Consider the following 19950-nt stretch of genomic DNA (forward strand, 5'->3'; position numbering starts at 1 on the left):
GGGGCGCAGTTGCCGGGCCGCGGGCTGCGGGACTTACTGGGCCGGGGGCTGGGGTGGGACCCGGCGGGCGCCATGGAGCTGCTCTCGGCGCTGAGCCTAGGCGAGCTGGCGCTCAGCTTCTCGCGGGTGCCGCTCTTCCCGGTCTTCGACCTCAGCTACTTCATCGTCTCCATTCTCTACCTCAAGTATGAGCCAGGTGAGCCAGGGCCAGGAGCCCGCGGGGGCTGGCATCGCGGGGAGGGGGCGGGGGGCGGGGGTAAACCTGCGGGTCCGAGGCGGGGGATGCCCTAGATGCTGGGGGGACAGTCCGAGGGACTGGTTCCGGGGAGCAGCAGGTGCCGGGATCATGCGGTTCTTCCACATGGGGTGGGCGGAGGCGGGGGTGGGAGACAAGAGGGAGAGCAAGGAGAGAAGCCCCCGGGATTGTGAGGCTGGGGGAGGGGGAGCAGATACGCGCTGAAGGGCAGCAGAGGAACGTGATTGTTCAGAGGAGGGGGAACAGGTGCTTGGGAGGGGGCTGGGAGAGCAGGTCAGGGATCCTGGCATGGTCCTAAGAACTTGCGCAAGCGGCGTAGGTCTTGGTGAGGGCGCAGGCGGGGGTCGGCGCTGCGGGCCAGTCCAGATGTCCTGGCCGGCCGGCCGCAGCCTTGACCTCCCCTCTTGCCCTTGGCGCGCGGAGCCCGAGCGGCTGCTGAGTGTCTATATAAGGGCCGGCCGTGCTGGGGGCAGTAATCCGGTTCTGAGAAAGTGACACCGGCGCCCCCTCTCCGCTGCGGATCTCGGGCAATCTCCCCTCCTCCTCCGGCCGGGCGAAGCTGGGTCTCCTCTCCCGGCAGGAATTCTTTCAGCCCTGGCTCGTATCCTTCCACTGACTGAGCAGAACCGGCCCTAGGGCAGGGTGATTCGGGGTTAGCTACCCCCGCCAGCTCCAGACCCCCGTGGAGAATCGCAGGAGAGAAGAAAGACTCTGCTTCTTGGGTCTTTTGAAAACATTTTTTAAGTGATGGTAAATAGCCTCCTTAGAATGTGTTCTATTTTTATACAAGGTTCACCCAATGTTTCTTGTTCATCTCCTGGTGTTATAACTATTATAGCACGCCAGCAAAGGAAAGGGAGTTGAGAATTTAGCCTTAGAAAAGGGATCAATCATCCCGAAACTTTCTCCCACTTAGATGAAATCACTCCTATATTTTTCTGGCAGAATAGAAATAGCTTTTTTTTTTTTTTTTCAGATGATAAAAATAGGTGCTTCTGTATATTTAAAAATCAAGCTGAGAAATGCAAAGGAGAAAGAGATAATTACAGTTAATGTGTTGTCGACCCTTCCAGACCTCTCTTCTATGCATTTATAACCCTGTAGAGATGTAGAAACATGATTTTATGCAAATGGGATCATAGTCTGCTTGCCAAGTGTTTTTATTCCATTTTATTTTTGTCCACCCACAAGCTAAAGCCTATTCTTTAAAAGCTGTTCTGGAGACCAGTTACTTTGCAAAGCAAAATAACCTTTGTATTGTCTTAGCATGAACGCAGGGCTGTATTTCCTGTCCAGGACGAATTTGTGGTGGCTCAGGCCAGGCCCCTGGACAAGTACAGAACCTAGCACACCTTGGGCTACCTAAAACCGTGGAGGGCAGGAGCCCCGTTAGCAACGTAAGACACAAGCGTCCGGAAGAAAGAGGTCTTCAGGCTGGCCAGGAGCTTGCAAGAGGGGCCGAGATGTTTCTGCCAGTCACAGAGTGAATCATCTGAACTAGACGCACTGGAGCCTGAAGTTTCCTGAAGGTTGGGAAGGTTCAGTGGTTCTGAACCCTAGCCGCTTATCAGAGGCTCCTGGGGCCTCTTAAGCCCCCATCTCATCTCCGCCCCCAGATAAACCGAATCAGAATATCCCCGTTTGTAACTGGGGAAATAGGAAATAGTGACTAGGGTAATTTACATGATGCAATGAGCCTGTGGTCCCAGGGCTGGTAGATGACAACCCTGGGATTCAAACCCAGGTCTGCCTGACCCCGGAAATCACTACGATTGCTTCCCCTTAGAAAAGGGAGGTGCCTTGGACTTAGCTGTTAGTCCAAACCTCCGGTTTGGTGTTCCTGACGAGCCTCTATAAAGCTTTCTTCTCAGTGTCTGTGTGCTGATTGCAGAACCAGCTGTAGAATTGTCGGGGCCCCTCATTTAGAACTTAAGAATCTCAAGACAGTGACAGCAGAACACTAAACTGAATGGGAGGCCCCTCTGAGCACAGGGTCCTGGGCAGTTGCACAGGTAGCACACCTGTGAAGCCGACAGCCAAGCTGGCTTTTAGGAGGAAAAAAAAAAATCTCTGAATTAGGAGTCAGTTCTGCCTCTACCACTGAGGAAACACCTGGCTGGTTACTGCGCCTTCGAGAGCTTCTTCAGCTCACTCATCTATGAAATAGGCTCATTGCAACGTAATCCTGGACTCTTCTGCCTGGCTGTTGTGAAACTCTATTGAGACCTTTGTCAGTAGTAGGGTCTAAGGCACTTGTGAGAGGTAGTTACCATCATTTGTAAGGCCGTGGGAGGATGTGTTTCCTGGGATGCAGGCATTTTCCAGGTCAGGCTTTCATGAGAAGCCTGAATGAGGACAAAGCTCAGAGTGTGGTCCTCAGGTGAACAGCATCTATGTCCCCTAGGAGCTGGTTAAGAAATGCAGAATGCCAGGCACCACTCCCCCTCACCCCAGACCTGCTGAATCAAAATCTGCATAATATTTAAAAAGTGATGGGCTAAAAGAGGCAGGATCTCCTTATTAGACCTGGAGCTTCTCAGTAGGGGCAGGGGGGACCAGGTCTCTCACCTCCAGGACCCCCAGCTCTCTACGGGAAGAGGAGAGGAAGCAGTGGATGTTGGCTGCATGACCAAACGATTGAATGATGAATGAATGACAGTCCTGGATACTTTAAGCCTTGACCTATCCAAAGAACCTTCCAGACCAATAGACTTTTTTCTAGAACAGTTTTATTTTTTTAATTTAAAAAAAAAATTTTTTTTTAACGTTTATTTATTTTTGAGACAGAGAGAGACAGCATGAACGGGGGAGGGTCAGAGAGAGAGGGAGACACAGAATCGGAAACAGGCTCCAGGCTCTGAGCAGTCAGCACAGAGCCCGACGCGGGGCTCGAACTCACAGACCGTGAGATCACGACCTGAGCCGAAGTCGGACGCTTAACCGACTGCGCCACCCAGGCGCCCCTCTAGAACAGTTTTAGATCCACAGCAAAATGAAGCTGAAATTACAGTTTCCATCTACTCTCTGACCTCCGCCACCATCAACATTCTGCACGGAGGGGTACATTTGTCACAATCAACAAACCAACCTCATTTATCCACATCGTTATTATCATCACTGTACATCTTATCAAGCACGGTCTATAGTTTACATTAGGGTTACTTTGTGTTGTACATGTTGTGGATTTTGACACATGCCTAACGCATATCCACCATTATAGTATACAGATAGTTTCACTAACCTAAAAATCCGCCAAGCCCCACGTAATCATCCTGCCCCCTCCCCCAAGCCCCTGGCAACCACTGATCTTTTTACTGTCTCCATGGTTTTGCCTTCTGCACACTGTCATAGAATTCGGATCGTACAGCGCATGGCCATTTCAGACTGGCTTCTTTCCCCTATAGCAACATGCATTTAAGCCTCGTCCATATGTTTTCGTGGCTTGAGAGCTCATTCCTGTTTATCGCCGAGTAAGATCCCATGGTGTGTGTGCACCGTAGTGTCATTATTCACCTACTGAAAGATGTCTTTGTTGCAGTTTGAACATTTTCTAAAATGCTGTGGGGCTCAAGAGACGGCTCCTCGACCCCTGTTTTGGGACCTCTGGCACAAACTGTAAGTTCTTCCAGGGCCACTGTCTCTCACAGGGAAAGAAACCAAGGCAGGTGGCTGAACTCGAAGGCTCAGGGGAAGACTTGCCCTAAAGTCACTGAGAGTCTGGGGCGCCTGGGTGGCGCAGTCGGTTAGGCGTCTGACTTCGGCCAGGTCACGATCTCGCGGTCCGTGAGTTCGAGCCCCGCGTCGGGCTCTGTGCTGGCAGCTCAGAGCCTGGAGCCTGCTTCCGATTCTGTGTCTCCCTCTCTCTGACCCTCCCCCGTTCATGCTCTATCTCTCTCTGTCCCAAAAATAAATAAACGTTGAAAAAAAAAATTTTTTTTAAGTCACTGAGAGTCTCTGTAAATACATCTCTTACGTTTAGACCTCAGACTATATAGCACAGAGCCACGGCAGAGCTGAGAGCGCCCCGTGGAACCTTCTCGTGCTTCCCTGCCATCCACAGACAGGACACTGACCCCCAGAGAGGGAATGCTGTGCTGCCCACCCCAGGCCAGAATGAGGAACCTGAGGGGAGCTTCCTCCTCCCTCCTCAGGCAGAGCCGATTTTTATAAATCCATCAGCTAAAATTTCCACCCACAGGTACTTTCCATTTCAGATCCAGTTCCAAGAATAACTCTTGCATAATTGCTAAGCACTAAGCAATAATTTCTTTTTGTCCTCACTGGCGCCCTTTGAAATGAGTAAGAGCACTGGGGTGACCACCTCGCCCAGGTTCAATTAAGACAAGCATCAGAAGTCCCATGTCCCGGGAGGTCCTCGGTCCCGGGCCACCCCGGAGTGGTTGGTCACTCTAGCCAGCACCACCCGTTATACACAAATACACCAGCTGAGGCCCGAGGAGAGGAGTGACTAGCCTGGGCTCACCCAGCGAGAGGGGAACGCTTTGGTGGCAAACCTGGGATTGCAACCCACATTCTCCTGGATCCTAATGCCGCCCCAAAACCCAGCAAGAGAAGCCAGGAAGGAGTCTGGCAAAGGGAAAGAGCCCCCGGGGGAAGGTTCTCGGCCACCACCTTGCTGTGGATCTTCAGGGCAGGCCCATCCCCCATCAGCCTCGGTCTTCTCGTCTGTTGCAATGGGGAGACTCATCCTGATCACTAAGGTTGATAGCGCTGAGAAGCGTGTTGATAATCGTGCACATCGCATTGAATCATCACAACTTGAGGAGGGGGTGCTCTCATTCTCTTCTTTTGAAAGCAGAGGAAGCAGAGGCTAGTGGGAGGCAGTCATTTGCCCGAGGCCACCGTGGGCCTGTGACTTTTCTACCAGGAGTCACCCACGGGAGCCTGCTTTACTCCCACAAAAGCCCCTTCCCCCACTCCCTGGCCTCAGTCCCTGGGATGGTCCCAGAGGGCACAAGAATGACCCTGGGAAGAATTCAACCCCTCAGGGTTATTTTTAGATGCAGAGGTATCCATTTCTGCAAAACATGGGTGCCTCACCTGACCCAGCTCCTGCGGGACCCACCAGCTGCTCCGAAGGATTAACTCTCAGCTGGCCACATTTTAAATAGACGCCCCAAAGAAAAGGAAAGAACATTCTGCCTCATACTGTAGGACCTTTGTAAATGCTAAGACTTAGGACTACCCTGAGGGCGGGGAGAAGATGTACTCTGGGCTTGTAACCCCAGAGTGAGGAGGGAAAATTCGATCCCAGCCCTTGTTAGGAGCTGGGCAAAGAGGGATTGGGGTTCACACCTGATAGAAGGAACCAGACACAGAGCAAAAATGGTCTGTCCAAGGTCATCTGGTTAGTTGGGGGGGGGGGGGCAAAGAAAAAGGAGAGTGTGTTTAGGACTTCCTCTCAAACAACTTTTATCAGGCAGGTTTCCTGATCATAAAATATGGTTCGTGCAAGAGAATAGATGGGGTGCCTGGGTGGCTCAGTCAGTTAAGCATCTGACTTTGGCTCAGGTCATGATCACATGGCTTGTGTGTTCCAGCCCCGCATCGGGCTCTGTGCTGACAGCTCAGAGCCTGGAGCCTGCTTCCGATTCTGTGTCTCCCTCTCTCTCTGTCCCTCCCCCACTTGTGCTCTCTCTCTTTTTCATAAGTAAACAAACATTAAAAAAAACAATTTTTTAATAAAAAAAGAGCATGGATAAATACCTTGTGATCTGTTCCTATCATGGAATACCTCACAGCAGAGAAAGATGAATATTACCCTTGAAAATATTGCACTCAGTGAAAGCCAGAGGTAAAAGGCTATGTGATATGATTCCACCTATATGGAATATTTAAGTTCAGAACACTTTCCTCACCCCAAAAGGAAACCCCATACCCATGAAGAGTCACTCCCCGTTTCCCCCTTCCCCCCAACCCCCAGCCCCTGGCAACCACTAACCTGCTGTCTGTTTCTATGGATTTGCCTTTTCTGGACATTTCTATAGATGACATCATACACTTTTGTGTCTGGCTTCTCACACTTAGCACGTCTTCAAGATTTGTTCACGTTGTAGGACTTCACTTCTCTTTAAGGCTGAATCATATTTCACTGTATGGCTCGATCACATTCTGTTCATCCGTTCATCTATTGGTGGACACTTGGGTTGTGTCTACCCTTTGGCAGTTGTGAACAGTGCTGCTGTGAACATGATTTTTTAAGAGTCTTCCGGAAATTTTTGTTGGGTTCTTGCAGATAGGATGTAGCCTGGCGCCCCACTGCCCACCCAAGACCTCCTGTTCCTGGAGGAACAGGATCCCCCTGCCCACCCAAGACTTCCCTGGTTCCTGGTCCTCTGGTCATGGCCATCAGAGAGGGGACAGGTAGCGAGGGGGCTCAGTACAGAGTGTGGAGCCCAGTGTGATAAGGCAGATGAGTACCCATAGCCCTCCTGCTTATCAGCTTTCCAGGAGACTCTTGTTTTCACCCATTTTGGTGATTAAATATTTCATACACATAGAATAAATATCACAGATACCGCTCTTCCCTCTACACAGATTTAACAGATGTGAACATAGATTTGCTTCAGATATTTTTTATTTTTATTATTATTTTTTAAATACTTTTTTTTTCTACGCTCATTTATTTTTGAGATAGAGAGCACTGTGGGGGAGGGGCAGAGAGCTAGGGGGACAGAGTATCCGAAGCCGGCTCCACGCTGACAGCCATGGGCCCGATGCGGGGCTCGAACCCACGAATCATGAGATCATGAACTGAGCAGAAGTCGGATGCTCCACTGAAAGAGCCACCCAGGTGCCCCTCAGATGATTTTTTTAATAAATAAATAGAGACCGAGCCAACCCTGTCCCTTCCCCGTCCCTCCTTCTCTAGATGTGACCGCCACCCTAAAATTGGCTCGTATTGTTCCCATGCCTGTATTTACACCTTCTCTGCTGTGTATGTGTCTCTAAACTACATGGAGTATGTTGTTTCAAATATATACTTAAGATATACATAAATGTATCCTCTTGCAACCTAACGTTTTTACTCAGTAATAACCGTACGGGGTTTATCCACGTGGATTTATCTAGAGTGGTGGTTCTCAACCAGAAGGGATTTTGTTCCCAGGGCCATAGATCTAATTCACTTTTACTTACTTATTTTTTACTAAAAAATTTTTTTAATCTTTATGTTTGAGAGAGAGACTGAGCACGAGCAGGGGAGAGGCAGAGAGAGAGGGAGACACAGAATCGGAAGCAGGCTCCGGGCTCTGAGCTGTCAGCACAGAGCCCGATGCGGGGCCTGAACTCAGGGACCCTTGAGATGGTGACCTGAGCCGAAGTCAGACGCTTAACCGACTGAGCCCCGCCCAGGCGCCCCGATCTAGTTCACTTTTAAATAGCGGCTCTGTGGTAACCCATTTTGTGCGAGTCTCCACCCCTCACTAAGAGATAGTATATAACAGTGTGGCGGTGAAATCCTCCCCCTGACCCCCACCCCGGTCTCCTTTGCTAGTTTCTTTTGAGTCAGCCGTGAGGAGCAGAATTGCTGAGACGTGGGCAATGCACAGCCTCAGATTTCCTCAGTGTTGCCAAACTGCCTCCAAGATGGTGTTGCCTATGGATTCTCCCACCTGTGTGTATGGAGGGAAACTGGGGCTTTTTTTCCCTCTGGAGTGGGGGCACATACTCCTAGCCACCCCACCCCCCTCTCTATAAAGTTGACCAAGCTAAGAAGGCAGCTCCTTCTACAGAAGGGATTGGACTTCATGTTTCTTGGAATGAAAACCCTACACTGACCCTATTCCAAATAAGGTCACATTCTGAGGTTCCCGCGGACATGAATTCTGGGCAGGGGGACACTGGTCCCCCATATAACTCGCTGCAAGTGGGGATATTGATCCCTATGTTATGCATGATTAAAAGCTCTCCAGGATAGAGTCAAGGCTGACAGTAGCCTGGGACAAAATAGTAACTCCACAAAGAGATAGAGCAGGGGAGGTTTTCATACGGTGCAGCCCAAAGTGCGCAAACACAACCTCAATGCCTACGAGCTGTTCTGCCCACATTTGCAAGAATGTAAGCTCTGTGAGGGCAGGAGTTCATTCTCTCACAACTATTTATTGAGCAGCTACTATGTGTCAGGCAGAGTGCCACGCACGGTGGCGGGGGCGGGGGGCAGCAGCAGGTAAGACTGATGAGGTCCCCATATTCAACGAAGGACTAAGACCAAATCGATGTTTTGAGTGTATCGACCGTATGCATAGGTATTGATGTCAATAGCTTCCGACGTAGTGCATGTCACGGAGAGGCCACGCATTCAGATTTGACAACTTAGAGACAAGAGGCATCCAATTTCTAGAAACAAAGTAACCTTAAAAAACAACAACAACAACAAGCCAAACCTGGGATCATTTATTTTGATTAGTGTTTTGATTAACAGATCACACGTAACCTTGTCATTTCACATCCACATTGAGTAGCGTTGTCACTGGATTCAAGTAAATCATTTAAGGGGAGTCTTTGGTACCTGCTCTGGCCATGAGAGCTAAGTGTCTGTGCCTTACGGCTTAATCCTAAAAGCATTCTCTGGAAAATGAAACTAGTGGGGGAGGGAAGAAATCAAGAAATCAATAGTTGTCCCAGCAGGAAACACCAGGCTGCAACTCTGGGGTGTGGCTACAGAAGATTATGGCGATGTTAACATGAAGATAGGGGACACCTGGCTGGCTCAGTCGGTAGAGCATACAACTCTTGATCTCGGGGCTGTGAGTTCGAGCCCCACATTGGGCATAGAGATTACTTAAAACAAACAAAATAATTTGACATAATGATAGAACCTATTTATAAAGATTCTAAAGACTTTACGTAATACAAAGTGTAAGGATTTGATTCAGAGGCATTAATCCTATTCCCCTAGATAGTTTTTATAAACTTACTTTTTAAGAACTAGACCTTTGGCCTCTATTTCAATGTGGGAATTAAACACATTTTTTAAAAAGTTAAAAACTCGTAAGAAGTGGCAAAAGTCGTGCGAAGAGTTCCCAGGTCCCCTTCCCCCAGCTTCCCCAATGAGATCGTCTTACATACTGGTAGCTCATTACTCCAACCAGGAAATTGACACTGCTACAATCCCAGTAACACCAGCTACTGACTTTATTCGGCAGTATTCACATACGCTTTCTTTTTCTAAAGTTCTTTTTTTTTTTTTTTTTTAGTTTATTTATTTATTCTGAGACAGAGAGAAAGCATGCAAATGGGGAAGGTGTAGAGAGGGAGAGACAGAGAGAATGCCAAACAGGTTCCACACTGTCAGCACAGAGCCATATGCGGGGCTGGAACTGATGGACTGTGAGATCATGTCCTGAGCTGAAATCGAGAGTCGGACACTTAACTGGGCCCCCCAGGCACCCCCAAGGTTTTATTTTTACGCAATCTCTATACCCGATGTGGGGCTCTAACTCACAACCCCGAGATCAAGAGTCTCATGCTTTTCCAACTGAGCCAGCCAGGTGCCCCCAGCACAGAGATAGCTTTAAAACAAAACAAAACAAAACAAAACAAAACAAAACAAAACAAAACAAAGGCTTGTCTTGAACACTGAGATGAAGCAGTAAATGCAGGTATGCTCTGGTGGACATGGGGTGAAGGACCCAGAACGTTCCCATTTGGTCTCTCCTGCAAATCCTCAGGGTTCCTAGGAACACAGTTTGGAAACCATTGTTCTTGGGAGCCTATCCTCCTAGCCACGGATAGAAGATCTTGGCTTATCAGGGCTGCAGGACATCGGGACATCAGCCAGCTCATTCCTCTGTCACCGTGTGATGTTCAACATTGTTGCCCATAAGAATCACCCAGGAACATCAAAAAATCCGTAAGCCCAGCCACACCCCAGACTGGCCAACCGAGATGCTCTGGGGTGGGGCGCTGCTGTCTGATTTGTAAAGTTGCAGGCCGATGCACTGAGCCATCTTCTTGAGGGAGAGGATTCCTGTTCCTCTCCGCTAAGCAGAACCATCCTTTGTTGTTGTTGTTGTTGCCTTGGGTTCATAGGAAGACTCAATTTAGTATCATTTATGAGTGTGTATCCTCCGTTACAGAAACCGAAATAAGTTACATTTTGTCCGTTGTTGTTTATTTTATAACAGCTTTATTGGGCTCTAATTCATATACTACCCGATTCACCCATTTAAAGCATCCCGTTCATTGGTTTTTAGTATATTCACAGAATTGTGCGACCATCCCCTCCGAAAGAAACCTCTATCCTTTAACTGTCACTCTCCATTCTCCCCCATTCCCTCTAGCCCGAGGCAACCTCTCATCTACTTCCCGTTGGTGTTAACAATTAAGTTGGGGCACCTGGGTGGCTCCGTCGGTTGAGCGTCCGACTTCGGCTCAGGTCATGATCTCGCGGTCTGTGAGTTCGAGCCCCGCGTCGGGCTCTGTGCTGACAGCTCAGAGCCCGGAGCCTGCATCCGATTCTCTCTCTCTCTCTCTCTCTCTGCTCCTCCCCTGCTCACACGCTGTCTCTCTCTCCTTCAAAAATAAATAAACATTAAAAGAAAAATTAAAAAAAGAACAATTAAGTAAAATACCAAGACCCATGGTAGAATGAAGTCCACAGGGTTGTGGGAGCCCAGAGGCAGGAGTGACCGACTCAGCAGAGCCAGGAAGCCTTCCTAGAGGAGGTGGCATTTGTGCTTGGCCCCTTCTGCTTGTGTGTCTTTATTTCTTCCAGGCCACTAGCTCGCAACAGAAAGGAACAAGTGTTGGCGAGGATGTGGAGAAGGTGGAACCCTCATGCCCTGTTGGTGGGAATGTGAAATCGTGCAGCGGTTGTGGGAAACAATATGGCAGTTCCTCAAACAATTAAGCATAGGGCGCCTGGGTGGCTCAGTCCGTTGGGCGTCTCACTCTTGATTCTGTCTCAGGTCATGGACTCGTGGTTTGTAAGTTCGAGTCCCATGCTGGGCTCAGTGCTGGCAGTGCGGAGCCTGCCTGGGATTTTCTCTCTCCCTCTCTCTCTCTGGCCCTCCCCTACTCTCTGTCTCTCAAAATAAATAAATAAGTAAATATTTAAAACTTAAAAAAAAATGTTAATATAGAATTACCATATGACCCATCAATTCCACTTCTGGATATGTCACCACAAGAGTTGAAACCAGGAACTCAGATAGATATTTGTACATGCCGTGTTCTTCACGGCATTATTCACAATAGCCAAAAGGTGGGAACAGCTCAGACGTCCATCGGTGGATGAGTTGAAGAAACAAAATGTGGTCTCACCATTCAATGGGATATTTTTCAACCTTAAAAAAGAAGGAATTCTAACACTAGCAGTGCTCCAACACGAGCGTGCCTTGAGGACATCACGCTAAGGAAAATAAGCCAGACTACGAAAGGACAGATACTGTGTGATCCCACCTACATGGGGTCCCTAGAGGGGTCAGATTCACAGAGACCGAAAGTAGAATGGTGGATGCCAGGGGCTGAAGGGAGAGAACGGGGAGTTAAGTGTTTAACGGGGACAGAGTTTCAGTTGGGGACGATGAAAAAGTCCTGGAGATGGATGGCGATGATGGTTGCACCAACAGTGGGAATGTGCCTAATGCCCCTGAGCTGTGCACTTAAAAAATGGTGAAAGTGGTACATTTCGTGTATATTTTACCGCAATAATAAAAATTTAAAAAGAGGGAGAGACCGAGAGGCCGGGCGTGAGCCTGTAGGGATCTTGGCATCAGCCCGAGGCAGCAGCAGCCCTATTGAAGTGTTCCCATCTGCACTTGGCTCTATCTCCACGCCTCCCTCTCTTTGTGGGGATAATGAGAGTGATCACTTGGCGGTGGGTATCAACGACGATTGAAGGAGTCCTTCATGTAGATGTGAACCCGGTGTCTGCGACCTGGAGCTGCCTGCTAACTGGGAGCTGGCATTACCAATCATTGCCACCTCTCTGAGCACAGAGGAGAGAGGCCCGACCCAGCTCTGCCTTTCCTCTGTGTGACCTCAGGCATGTGTCCCGCCTCCCTGAGCCTGGGTTCTTCCTCTGAAATGGGCGAGCTGCAAGGCATGGGGCGGGCGCTCTGCAAAGGCAGCTGAATTAGGATAAGCTGACCAGAGGGCATGGGAACAAAGCACACTCTTGGCACCCCAGTGACGGTCTCTTCCCCCCGCCCCCCAGGAGCAGTCGAGCTGTCCCGGCGCCATCCCTTGGCGTCCTGGCTGTGCGCCATGCTGCACTGCTTCGGGAGTTACATCTTGGCGGATCTGCTCCTCGGGGAGCCCCTGATCGACTACTTCAGCAACAATTCCAGCGTCCTGCTGGCCTCGGCCGTCTGGTAAGCACTGTCAAGCTGGTGGGGTGTGGGAGAGCAGAGCCGGGGGCAGGGGTGACCCAGCCACCTGGGAGGTGGGAGGCGGGAGGTTGGAGGAAATAGGACCCATCAGCACAACCTCCACCGTGGGCCTGAACGCACTGCTCTCCGCTGCCCAGCTCTGTCCGGAGCCCAACAAGTTGGGGGAGAGGGGAGGTCTGGACCCAACCTCCCAGGGATCCCCCCACGGTCTGTCTCCCCCTGACGCTCCTCATTCTCTCCCCAAAGGTACTTGATTTTCTTCTGCCCCCTGGACCTCTTTTACAAGTGTGTCTGCTTCTTGCCTGTGAAACTTATATTTGTGGCCATGAAGGAGGTAGTCAGAGTCCGAAAGATCGCCGTGGGCATCCATCACGCCCACCACCACTACCACCATGGGTGGTTCGTCATGATTGCCACCGGCTGGGTCAAAGGTAAACAGGACCATGATAACGATGGAAAAATCACCTCGGTTAAGAACCCCTGCTCAGTGTGCTACATGTCGGGCACCCAGGTCGGCATAGATATTGGTCCAGGCTAAGGGGTGTCAGGACTGTTGCGGGAGTCCAGTGTCTTTAGCCAACATCTTTAGAGTAAATGGGAAAATTCTTCCGGAATTTAGCTGTCAAAGATTAACAGGACAACGAGACAGTGACGGCTGTCTCTCAAGCACGTTTTCTCAGCTGCAACACTTCTGATATTTGGTGCCAGATCACCCTCTGGGGGGGGGGGGGTGCTGTCCCGTGCGTTGTAACATGTAGAGCAGCATCCCTGGCCTCCCCCCACCAGAAGTCAGTAGCACCCGCCAGCGTAACAACCAGAAGTGTCTCCAGATGTTGCCAAATGCTTCCTGGAGAAGAAATCACACCCTTGTAACTATAGGGGTTCTTAACCTTTGTGGACCATGGCCCTTTTTGAGTCCGGGAAAGCCTTTTATGTTTTTAAGTGCATAAAATGAAATATATATGACGATAAAAAGAGGCCCGTTATTTCAAAATAGGCATCAAACAAAGTTTTAGTATGGCACAGTCATTTTATACATCTCTACCGAGGCACTCAATAACAGACCATTCGTTAGCAAATAGGGAATTCTCAACCTTTTGAAGTGCTGTCCAGCACAAATGATATTATGAAACCATCTACAACCACAGGAACGTGAAAAGGAAATAAATCTGTGGATTCTGTTGGTGATGGAGTCACAGACTTGCAAATCCTGCTCAGCTCACTACCTCCCTTCACGATGGAAGGAAAGTTTGTGTTTCAGTGAGGGGCATGAAAAAGATGTAGTTCGGTGTCCTGTCCGTGTTCATGGATGCCCAGTGAAGACTTTATGACCCAGGACAGGTTTGAGTTGAGCCCTTTGTGCATCTTACCCCATTTGATCCTTAAGACCCTGCTTTAGAAGTCTAATGTCATCCCCTTTCACTGAGGAAGGAAATGAAATCACTTGCCTGCGGTCACACAGCTAAGGGAGTGCCGCGAGGTCTGTCTCTAGGTCCTCTGAATTCACCGTCCACATTCTTAACTACTCTGAAGGCCTCCTTTCCCCTCTCCTCTAGCTATGCTAGGAGGTAGACCAAGAAAGACTTTAAAACAAACAAACAAAAATGCTACTAAAAATAAAGAGGGGTACTTTATAATGACAGGTCGATCCACGAGGAAGATGTAAAAATTACAAACATGTATGCACCTAAAAACACCAAAATATATAAAGCACGAACTGAGAGAAGTTAAAGTAGAAGTAAACAATTTGACAATAATAGTTGGAGAGGTGGACCAAGGAGTAAAAGGAAGACAGGGAAAGAAGGCTCAAGCAGGTGCTAACACCACTGGACACCTCATCCCTGCTCCCTAATACCAAAGTGGGTACTGCAAAAATATTGGGGCCTAGACTCACCCTCCACTGAGCTCCAGCATACTCCACACCATTGACACATGGGGCGGGATCATGCTCTGAGGTGGAGGCTGTCTTGTGCTTTATAGGATGTTGAGCAGCATCCCTGGCCTTTGCTGACCAGTAGCAGCCCCCTCCCCAGTTGCAACAACCAAAAGTGTTTCCAGACATTTCCAAGTGCCTCCTTAGGGGCAAAATCACTCCACATATGAACCCCTGGTCCAGTGGTACATACTAGGCACCTCAAGTAGCATAGCTACTCCTGGAGTAGCTCTAGGAGTCCAACCTCTTTAACCAATACATTTGGGGTACATGGAAAGATTCTTCTAGAACGATAATCATTTATGTCTGCATATAGGTCTCCTTATTTACTCTCCAGGAAGCCTATACTACAGAGCAAATTCCCTAGAGTTACAGCATGCCTCCTGGAGGGCAAGTGGCTTAAGAAAGATTGAGAGTTCAGAGCCCTGAGGAGGAGAGAGACTGGGATGGGGAGGCTTCTGGAAGCCTTATGCACAGCTCAGGATCCGGGACTCCCTAAGGGCATCAGGGCAGACAACCCAGATTTGTCTGAGACATACCTTGCAGATGGGATATGACCTCAATTCCTTCATGCTAGTTTTGCTCCGAATATGCCATGTGACCCTCTCTGAGCCTCAGTTTCCCTGCTGCAACTGATGAACAGACCCCCAGGCTCAGTGTCCCTCTGGAGAAGCTGCTTCCTTGGGAATTCAGCTGAGAAGAATGGGGGAACTGGAGGTGGCAGGCTCATTCAGGGGCACCCTGTCTCGTAGGCTCTGGTGTCGCCCTCATGTCCAAATTTGAGCAGCTGCTCCGAGGGGTCTGGAAGCCGGAGACCAATGAGATCCTGCACATGTCCTTGTGAGTATCCCATTTCTGCCCCTCATCCTTCCTGTATGTACAGGTGCCTCTTGGGCCTGACCCTGGGTTGGATACTCCTGGTGACTTGGAAGCCTCAGCCACCGATTCTGTCTTCCAGAAGCTTCCAGAGGTCAAGGCTGGGGGACCCAGAAACGGGGAACCAGGGCTCTGCCCAGGGGGGAGGGGCAGGCAGAGCTGCAGGGAGATGAGATACTTGACTCGGGTTATGAAGAGTGAGTAGGAGTTTTCTGGCAAAGGAGGAACCTCTGGACAGAGGCCAGCACCTCTGCCACCTGTCAAGTGAGAAAAGAGCAATGATTCTGCCCAGCTCTGGGGGGTCAGGGTACAGAGTATGGATGGGGAGTGAGGAGTCCAGAGCAGGGGGTACAGAGCATTGGTGGAGAGCGTATGGCACAGAGCGTGGATGGGGAATGTGGCTGGGACGAGGTGGGCAGAGCCAGCTGCATCCAGGACTCAGCGTAGGGCCTCATGCTGCGTGTAGCCCATACATTGCTTTTTTTTTTTAAGATTTTGTTTTTAAGGCATCTCTACACCCAACGCAGAGCTCGAACTCACAACCCCAAGATCAAGAGTCACACATCCCACCAACTGAGCCAGCCAGGGGCCCCTGTAGCCTATACATTTTTAAAAGACCTAACTGGTTTGGGCTAGTTCAATTTTCTCCCAATCGACAACAAATAAAAACCATGGCCATTTAAAATATGACAAAATTAGGGGCGCCTGGGTGGCTCAGTCGGTTGACATCTGACTTCGGCTCAGGTCATGATCTCACAGCTCGTGAGTTCGAGCCTTGAGTCGGGCTCTGTGCTGACAGCTCGGAGCCCGGAGCCTGCTTCGGATTCTGCGTCTCCCCCTCTCTCTGCCCCTAACCCACTCGCATTCTGTCTCTCTCTCTCTCAAAAATAAATAAACATTAAAAAAAAAATTTTAATATGACAAAATTAAAAGGCTTGCCCGTACGCCCATGACAATTACTTCCCATTCCACACCTCGGAAGAGAGAATTCGCTCATTTCACGCCCCCCACGAAAGTGTATTCCCACCCTCGGGCCACCGACAAGGAAATGGGGACCCAGACAGCTAGCTGTGTTGTCTGCAACCAAGTGGGCAGGTGGTTTCCCCCCTTGGATTCCTTTTCCGCCTCATCAGCTGAGGGTGAGGGGCCCCCAGGAACCACACGGATAGATTCCGCAGGACCGGTCCCTGGCGGGCGAGTGCTTTGGAAATACCAGGCAGAATTATCATCATTAAGGACGGCGGTACACGACAGACATCAGGAACGGAAGTCACGGGTCTGTCTTCTGCAACAAGTTAAAATACTGAAAACCTATCCCGTAAGGAAGTTAAGAAAGAAGAACCTCTCTGGGCCCTGTTAACCCTTTACTGTGCAGGGAGACACCACCGTATCCGTGCCATGCAGGCCCCTTCCCACCTCATGCTCAGGAGAAGCTGGGATGTGAGCTGGGGCCGGCAGTGGGCAGGCGGGGTCGGGCCAGAGGTAAACAGGCCTGGGCTGCGTGGCTGGCGCCTCGCGGTAACTGAGGCTGCCCCCTCCAGCCCCACAAAGGCCAGCCTGTATGGAGCCATACTCTTCACCCTGCAGCAGACCCGCTGGCTCCCCGTGTCCAAAGCCAGCCTTACCTTCATCTTCACCGTGTTCATGGTGTCCTGTAAGGTAAGTCTTGCTGCCCTGACCCACCCCAACCCGCACCTTCCAGGCTGGGAGCTCGGGTTTGTAGTCTTGTGTCCCAGAAGGGACAGCCCTAAGGCAGGGGGCTGGGGAAGGGGGTGCCAGGAGGTCTGTGCGTGGGAAGAAGGTCTGATAAGAGGAGTGCCCAGCAGGTAGGGGACTGGGTGAGAAGAATAAGGCCTTCTGGGCAGAGGGCCCAGCCTCAGAGTGGGGCAGGAGTGTACGAAGTCCATTTGGAGAATCGGGGGGTGGGGGTGGGGGGAGCTTGTGCCTTGGCAGTGGAGAGCTGAGGGATGAGACCCAGGGAAGGCACACTCAGGACACAGGGGACCCAGGCTAGGCCAGGAATGGTGCTGGTCTGATCCTGAGGCCTTGAGTTGGGGTTGACTCACCCAGGGGGGGTCTTCAGGGACCACACTGCCTTCCCCATGCATCTGGGGAGCGTGGCTGCTGGCTGGCTGGCGGGGAGGGGACCCATAGGCCATTGGAAAGGGGAAGGCAGTGAGCAACCTCAGGCCAGGCACTGTTCCTCTCTGAGCCCAGGTGGGAGGCAAGGGAGGAGATCGCCTGTCTCCGTGTGCCCGATGCTATCTGGGTTTCAACACCGGAAGTTCCGTATCCCGGGAAACCTGGGACAGTTGGTCACCCTCCTGGGGGTGCATAAAGCCAGAGGCGGGGGTGGGGGGGTCTGGGCTACCTCTGACCTTAACCTGGCTGACCTTCTCTCCCCTCTTCCCTCTCCCATCCCCCCACTTTGCTTTCTGCCTCGGTTTCCCTCTGTCTCTCTCGCTGTCTCCCTGCCCCCCTTCCATCCCACCTCAGGTGTTCCTGACGGCCACTCACTCTCATGGCTCCCCTTTTGATGTTCTGGAGGGCTACATCTGCCCTGTGCTGTTTGGGGCTGCCTGGGGGGATGACCATTACCACGACAACCATGGTGGGTCCCACGGCGGGTCCCACGGCAGCGGCGGGCCCGGCTCCCCTCACTCAGCCCTGCCTGCTAAGTCCAAGGAGGAGCTGAGCGAGGGCTCCAGGAAGAAGAAAACCAAGAAGGCAGATTAGTGGGTGGCCCAGAGGCCTTGTGGGGTGCCGGGGAGAAGACCCAGACCCGGGACCCTCCGAGTTGGTGTGGGCGCCTCCTGGGCTCAGCTTTCCCCTCTCCGGGCCTTGACGTCCCAGTCTACAAACTGGGGCCATCAGCCCACCCTCCAGGGCTGATGGGGGCGGGGGGCGTTAAATGAGATATGGGGCTGAGGGGCATTTGTGGGAATGGAGGGGTCCCTCTCTTTCTGCCAGGCCACCATAGCAACCCAGCTTTATTCGGGGGGGAGGCCCCCAGAATCCTGGCAGTGGCTCCAGCCAGAAACTCTAGCAGTATATTCCTCTCTAAAATTACATCTTGACTCCGAAAGAATTTCAGGTCAGGTTGAGAGTCACGAATTTGATGGCCATTTCCTAAGTACCCGCTGGGAGGCGGCTGCTATGACCTTGCACGTCTCTTCTTGCCCACCCCTCCTGGAAGGCACCGGGCAAGTTGCCTCCTCCAAGCCTTCCGTTCCCCATCTGTACGGTGGGGACCCCCAGCCCTCCTCCTCATGGAAGTGTTGGTGTGCGCCCGGATGTGAACCAGCCTTATAAACTCTTAAGCACCGCGCAGTCGGGAGGGGAGGCCTTGACGGATGTTCACCATGCTTGGGAGCGGCTTTGCATTTTAGATGATTTGTGTTTGTGGATCGGAGAACCCCACAAGTTACCTGGCACAAAGGGGGCCTTCGGTAGACACACCTAGGCCAGCCTGGAGAGCTTGGAGGGTGGGGGAGGCTCGTTCTGATCTTTGGCTTCAGGCTGGTGCTAAACCAAAGAAATGCAGTTGGCCGGGCAGGGGTCCCAAGATCCAGCTCTGTGAAGGGGCTCCGAGCACCTGCTGTTGGGCCCTAGAGGCGTCAGGCCTCCCTCATGCCTGCGTCCTCCACTGCTCATTCAGCCAATCAGAAGAGTCGGCTTGCTCTGTGCTGGGCATCTTGCTGCCGCTGGGCGGGCCCGGGACATACTTCAGGGTGAGTGAGGGGAACGATAGCTGAGCCCCCACCCCTTGCCCCCGGCCTCCTTCATCTCAACCTGTGTTACCAGGACATCCAAGCAGGGGTGGGTAGATGAGGTGTGGCCAGTCTCAGGTGGGGTTTTGGCCCAGACTGGGCCCGCTTAGAGCTGTCCTCTGCACGTGGGTACTCAGCCTACAGCTGCGTCAAGATCAGGGCGGGGTCAGCAGGGCCCCCGGATGTTGCCCGGCTGTTGGGAAAGTGCCTTGATCCTGTGACACCTGGGAGGGAGCTGGGTGGGTCCTGAAGCTCCGAATTCATCCTCTTGCATGTTTGTCAAGGCTCGGCATGAAGGTTCAGCAAATAAATCGGTTGTGAAAGAACCCTTGTCTCTTGCCTTGTCTGATTCATTCCTGCTCTTTAGGCCTCAGGACACAGGGGGGTTCTGTATCCTTAGAGACATTCAGCGTTTCCAAGAAGGTGAGGCTCATGGCAGTCCCAAATCGGGATGGAGCCTGTGGGTGAAGTCTGGGGTTTGGAGTTCAAATATTTACTGTGTCACCAACAGGTCACGGGGCCTCCCCCTCTCCAAGCCAGTTTGCCTTTTGGGGGCAAAGAGGGTGATGATTATCACTGCCCTTTGTAGGCAGATGGGAGGATTATTGGGTGATTGGGGTTTGCAGCTCAGTCTGTACAGGACCTTGTTTTTTGTTTTTTGTTTTATTTTTTTTTTAACGTTTATTTATTATTGAGAGACAGAGAGACACAAAGCATGAGCAGGGGAGGGGCTGAGAGATGGAGAGACACAGAATCTGA

At 51.2% G+C, this 19950-nt stretch overlaps 1 protein-coding gene across 1 annotated transcript; it reads left to right on the forward strand.

Moving 5' to 3' along the window:
- Positions 1-19517, forward strand: TMEM38A (transmembrane protein 38A). Its single transcript, XM_045492442.1, has 6 exons — positions 1-196; positions 12438-12594; positions 12859-13043; positions 15298-15385; positions 16963-17080; positions 17918-19517. The coding sequence occupies exons 1-6, from the start codon at positions 73-75 to the stop codon at positions 18155-18157; spliced, it is 912 nt and encodes a 303-aa protein (XP_045348398.1). The 5' UTR covers positions 1-72; the 3' UTR covers positions 18158-19517.
- The last annotated feature ends 433 nt before the right edge of the window (positions 19518-19950 follow it).

Source organism: Leopardus geoffroyi, chromosome A2 (genome assembly GCF_018350155.1).
Source record: "Leopardus geoffroyi isolate Oge1 chromosome A2, O.geoffroyi_Oge1_pat1.0, whole genome shotgun sequence".
Lineage (NCBI taxonomy): Eukaryota > Metazoa > Chordata > Mammalia > Carnivora > Felidae > Leopardus > Leopardus geoffroyi.